General features: G+C 40.3%; 1 protein-coding gene across 1 annotated transcript; it reads right to left on the reverse strand.

The window, feature by feature from the left end:
- Positions 1-995: 995 nt before the first annotated feature.
- Positions 996-5,845, reverse strand: LOC102284585 (EEF1A lysine methyltransferase 1). Its single transcript, XM_005892001.2, has 2 exons — positions 5,759-5,845; positions 996-1,451 (listed from the first exon to the last, which is right to left on the reverse strand). The coding sequence occupies exons 1-2, from the start codon at positions 5,843-5,845 to the stop codon at positions 996-998; spliced, it is 543 nt and encodes a 180-aa protein (XP_005892063.2).
- Positions 5,846-6,070: the final 225 nt, after the last annotated feature.

A 6,070-nucleotide genomic window follows, 5' to 3' on the forward strand; every position in this document is an offset into this window, starting at 1 on the left:
AAAGAATTCCTCACCGAGACTTATCACAATTAAACTTCAAAAAAAGACAAATCAAAACTTTTGAGGGACTTCCCTGGAGGTCCAGGGATTAAGAATCCGTCTTCCAATGCAGAGGACACAAATTCTATCCCTGGTTGAGAAACTAAGATCCTGCATGCAGCAAGACAACTAAGCCAGTGTGTCACAACCAGAGAAAGCCCCTGTACACCGCAAGGAAGAGCCCATGTGCCACAACGAAGGCTCAGTGCAGCCGAGTAAGTAAATAAATAAAAACGAAGAAAACCTCTGGAAAGTAGCCAGAAAAAAATGATGCTTATATGTAGGGGGACATCAATTCAAATCCATAGATTTTTTTTCATCTGAAGTCACTATGGCAGAAGGGAATGACATTTTTTTAAAATAATTGTCAAAACTGAATCCTATATTCAGTGAGACTGTACTTTAAGTATAAAGTGCAGTGGAGGATGGGGAGGACTACCAGATAACGGAAAACTAAGAGTATTTGTTGCTAGCAGACCCAACAGAAAGAATGGCTAAAGGAAGCTTTCCAAAGAGAAAGAAAAAAATAACTGCTGCTACTGCTAAGTCGCTTCAGTCGTGTCCGACTCTGTGAGACCCCATAGAAGGCAGCCCACCAGGCTCCCCTGTCCCTGGGATTCTCCAGTTAAGAACACTGGAGTGGGTTGCCATTTCCTTCTCCAATGCGTGAAAGAGAAAAGTGAGAGTGAAGTCGCTCAGTCATGTCCGACTCTTAGGGACCCCATGGACTGCAGCCCACCAAGCTCCTCCGTCCATGGGATTTTCCAGGCAAGAGTACTGGAGTGGGGTGCCATTGCCTTCTCCACTAGATGAGGTCTAAAAGTTCTTCCAGATATAATTCCACAGACTCCAATCGGCAAAAGCACCCTGAGCTCCAGGGACATCCTAAGGAAATCATAATGTCTTTACCTCGAAAATGAGGACTGGGGAGGTGGTAGTTTTTCAGAGAGGAAGTGTCACCTGGGTCCTTCCTGCACTGGGAGCTGCACTGACAGATCACGGTCCAGCCCAGAGTCGTAATTCACGAAACAGCGAAACTCATTTCCCAGGGTGCGAGTAGTGTGTTGTGGGATAAACTTGCACATCTTCACTCCAAGCAGCTTTGCTGCCGCCTCCTCCATGACAGCACCTGTGCACAGCAGGATCTTTCCCCGGGTCAGGAGCCTGATGGTTTCCGACATTTTCCTAAGACATTCCTCAGAGAGATAGAGGGTATCTGCCCCGACGATGTCAAAGCTGTGTGTAGCAATCCTCTCAGGTAAGTCCACAGGGTTCCTGTAGTCATAGTAGACAAAGTCCTCTCCGTATATGGCAAACCTGTGGTTGTACTGCAAGATGCGGACAGAGACATCGTCTCTGTGCCGCTCTCTCAGCTTCTGGTAGATGCTGGGGGCGCTCACAGAGGTTTTAAACTTTAGGAAGGACAGGAGAAGACATGGATAAAGTAGGGAAAGATAATAAACTACCTTTCGTATTTTGAGCTTCTTAAATCATATTTGGTACTTAAAGCAAAAATTATAACATACAATACAGTGTTCAGTGCATGCAGAGGAAAAAACTAAGACAATTAAATTTTTATGGGATAAAGAGAAAACAAAATAGAAGTAAGATTTTACTACTCTGAAAGTGGTAAAACATCATATAATTTAAAACACTAAATAAATCAAAGTAGAATTCTAAATAATGTTATTGTAACCCAGAGGAGCCCTAACATACCACTAATTACTTGAAATGCAAGCAGACTAAATGGACCAATAAAAAGACAGAGGTTGGCAGAGTGGATAAAACAAAACAGGCCCAATATTCTGTAATAATCTAAATGGGAGAAGAATTTGAAAAAGAATAGATACATGTAGATGCATAACTCAATCACTTTGTTGCACACCTAAAACTAATACAACATTGTTAATCAACTATTCCTCAATATAAAATATAAAATAAAAGTGAAAAAAGATTCTCCATCCATGAAACAAAAAATAAGCAAAAATCCATAATCCAACTATTATGAACTGAACGTTTGTGGCTCCCCCCAACAAATTCATATATTTGACACTCTACCATCCCCCTCAATGTGATAGTATTAGGAAGTGGGGTCTCTGAAGGATAATTACATTTAGTTGAGGTTGTGAGGGTAGACCCCCAAGCTAGGATTAGTGCCCTTAAAAGAAAAGAGACACTAGAGCATGAGGGTACAGAGAGAAAGCATCCATTGGCAAGCCAGAAAGCAGGCCATCACCAAGAACCAAACTTGAGGGCTCCTTAATTTTAGATTTCCCAGCCTTCAGACCTAAGGGAAAGAAATATCTGTTTTAGCCAACTGGTCTAAGGTATTCTATTATAGCAGCCTAAGCCAAGACACGAACAATATTCTGTCTTGGCTTCCCTGATGACTCAGTGGTAAAGAAGTCTGCCTGCTAATGCAGACTTGAGTTCCATCCCTGGGTCAGGAAGACTCCCTGGAGAAGGAAATAGCCACCCATTACAGTGTTCTTGCCTGGGAAATCCCATGGACAGAGGACCCTGGCGGCTACAGTTCATGGGGTTGCAAAAGAGTCAGACATGACTGAGTGACTAATCAGCAACAATACATTCTGTCTATGAGAAATCACTTCAAATTTAACATGAGTAAGTAGGAATCAAAAAAATGGAAAAAGGTCTATTATATAAACATTAAAAACATCTGACATGACTATTGATATCAGATAAAGCAGACTTATAGAGTGAAGACAATTAGTAGGGACAAAGAAAGACATTATATAATGATGCATCTTAAATCCTGACTTCAAGCAAGAAATCGTCTTATATTTATAGGGGTAATATATATAAAATAAAATGTATAGGACTTTTGCTTTAGTATACACAAAAGAAGGGGGTTTCCCAGGTGGCTTAGTGGTGGAAAACCTGCCTGCCAATGCAGAATGCTCAGTTTCAGTGCTTGGGTCAGAAAGATCCCCTGGAGAAGGAAATGGCAGCCAACTCCAGTATTCTTGCCTGGGAAATCCCATGGACAGAGGAGTTTGACAGGCTACAGTTTATGGGGTCAAAAAGAGTCAGACACAACTTAACAATAGACCATGAGCATGAGAGAAGAAGGGTATACAGTTTATCACAGGGCTCTTTATATAATCTGGAGCCTTTCACTAATATTAATATTATTATCATTTTTTTCTGACTAACCAATTACAAAACAAGCAAAAAATCATCAAAGTAGAAGAGTAATCCAAAGATTAGAGTCAGGACAGTTTTCAGCATGTTGGCAAACAGAGATAAAGCCTGTATGGCAGGAAGGAACTTATTTGAATGAAGAGCAGGAGATGAGTTTAGAGAGACAGGCTGAGGTCAGATCATATAGGTCCTTACAGGCTACAGCAAGGAGTTAGGTGTTTTATTATAAAGGCAATATGAAGTCACAAGAATATTTTAAATAGAATAGTGACATGGTTACAGTTTTGTGATTCTATAGTTGTTGGGAAGAAGGAGAGTTTGCATATAGCTTAGAGCATAGTGAGTTTGAGATAAATGTGGAATGTCTAAGTAGAGATGTCCAGTTAAAAAAAAATAGATCAGGAACAAAAATGGCAGTTATGGGCTTGCCTAGCGGTCCAGTGGTTAAGAATCTGCCTGCCAATGCAGGGACACTGGTTCGACCCCTGGTCTGGGAAGATCCAGTGTGCCACAGGGCAACTAAGCCTGTGAGCCGCAACTACTGAGCCTGTGCTCTAGAGCCCACAAGCAGCAACTACTGAAGCTTGCAGGTCTAGAGCCTGTAATCCACCACAGGAGACGACGCTGCAGTGAGAAGCCCTGGCATCGCGACTAGAGAGTAGCCCCCACCCGCTGCAACTAGGGAAAGCCTGCATGCAGCAGGGAAGAACCAGCCAGCCAAAAATATATAACTTAATTTAAAAAAACCTTAAAAAAAATGGCAGCTATAACATGTGAGTCATTGGCACAGAGTTGGTGCCCAGGGCAGTGAAATGAATCAAAGAAGTCTTTCGAAGGAGACAAAAACTTCAAGAAGAAAACCCCAGCGAATGCCATTATAGAAAGTGAGAGTGAGAAAGGAGCTAAAGGGGATTCCCAATTGTATACCTCTTAACATCTAGATTTATTTCTAGACTGAGCATCTGCTCAATATCTTATATCTTTCCTATCCTGATAGAGTGGATTAGATATTCAATTTAACATAGGTTTCTGAAATACTTCCTCATATAAAAAGTAGTTCTTGTGATATTGCAGAGAAGGGACTAGGGTTTAAATCTTCCAGGATTGTTTGATTTGCATTCTTATGTAGCTGAAAGAATAAACTACCCAAAGCTCATTTAATATGGATGTCCATACTTTCCCATGTCTGATTGATAGCAGTCTTAATATTATCTTCAAATCTTAATTATCAACTTGAATGTCTAAAATTGTTCTCCTTGAAGGGCTTATTATACCTGAGATTTTTGAGCCAATAAACTATAAATTTGATGAGATTCCAAATTGTTGGTGGTGGTGTCCGACTCTTTGCGACTCCATGGACTGCAGGACTCAAGACCACAAGATTCTAAATTACCTGCTCTGAATTTCTTCCCAGTGTTACCACAAAATCAACCACAGAAAGGATACATTTTAATAGCCCTTTTCATTCCTATCTTGTTTTCAAATCATCACATGTCCCTTAAGTTTAGGACTTTACTAAGGGAGGGAGACTATTCCTCTCCTTCTTTCTGTTTCCACTGTCCCTCTCTTGTTCACCACATTGATCATAATTTTGAACTTAGATCCACTATCTAACATTAAAGAAGTCTAAAAGTTTAGAATATAAAAGTGTAAAGATTAAAAGAAAGTAAAACCAATAGACTCAGCAAAAGTTTTCCTATTTGGGGATTGGATTAGTATATTTAATGCTGCCGCTGCTGCTGCTAAATTGCTTCAGTCGTGTCCGACTCTTAGCGACCCCATGGACTGTAGCCCACCAGGCTCCTCCATCCTTGGGATTTTCCAGGCAAGAGTACTGGAGTGGGGTGCCATTGCCTTCTCCGAGTATATTTAATGAGCAAATATTTAATTTGAAGTTTCTCTTAAAGAGAGGTCGACTTGAATATTGAGCTGGTACAAAGGCTGTCAATAAGGTTCTCTAAACTGAATGAGAAAAGCTTTGGCTTATAGATAAGTATGTTTGTAGCAGGAGGCTCTTGAATTTGGCAACAGAAAGGTGACTCAACAGGTCAGAGCCCACCACGAAGAGTAAATAAAAACCTGCAAGAAAATAGAAAGGCAGCAACACATATATCAGACCACAGAGTTTCTGCCTCTTCCCTCTTCTCACAGTTTACTTCTTTGGGTGGGTTTAATTCTAGAACAGTTAGGTTATTTCTTTTAGTAATCCTTAAAATCAAAAGTAGATAATTTTAAAGTCTTTTCTAAGATAAAGAAAGATGACAAGAAACAAGCCAGAAAGTTCAGACAGGCCCACATTTCCTTGTTCTTTTCTGCATTGAAGGTGTATTAGAAAAGATTTGGATTTTAGCTCTAGTTACATGGTCCTTAAAGTGAAATCTCATTTTATTTATTTGTATCATAGGAGACAACTTGTACTGTGTAAGATTTCAGATCATTAACTTAAAGCAGCTGGTACCTAAAAAGTAGGTAAAACTAACTATAATTATTGTCTATCTCTAAGTTTTACCAAAACTGAGAATACCGAGAATAGCTATATATTTCTAGATCTTACCGAAAGAATTTCATTACCAAGTTTTCCAAACTGAAATTCTTTTAAAGAAGAGGAGGAAAGAGCAGTGCTCTGGGACCTGGGAGTCATGGCTTTATACCACTTATGCAATGAACTTGGATAGAATCTCTCTACTCTGGACTCCAGTTTCATTAGATATAAAACGTGTTTATTTGCAAACACATTTGCTGCTATTGCTGCTGTTCAGAAGCTAAGTCGTGTCTCTTTTGCGACCCCATGGTCTGCAGCCCACCAGGCTCCTCTGTCCATGGGATTTCCCAGGCAATAACACTGGAATGAGTTGCCATTTCCTCC

This window comes from Bos mutus, chromosome 14 (genome assembly GCF_027580195.1).
Source record: "Bos mutus isolate GX-2022 chromosome 14, NWIPB_WYAK_1.1, whole genome shotgun sequence".
Lineage (NCBI taxonomy): Eukaryota > Metazoa > Chordata > Mammalia > Artiodactyla > Bovidae > Bos > Bos mutus.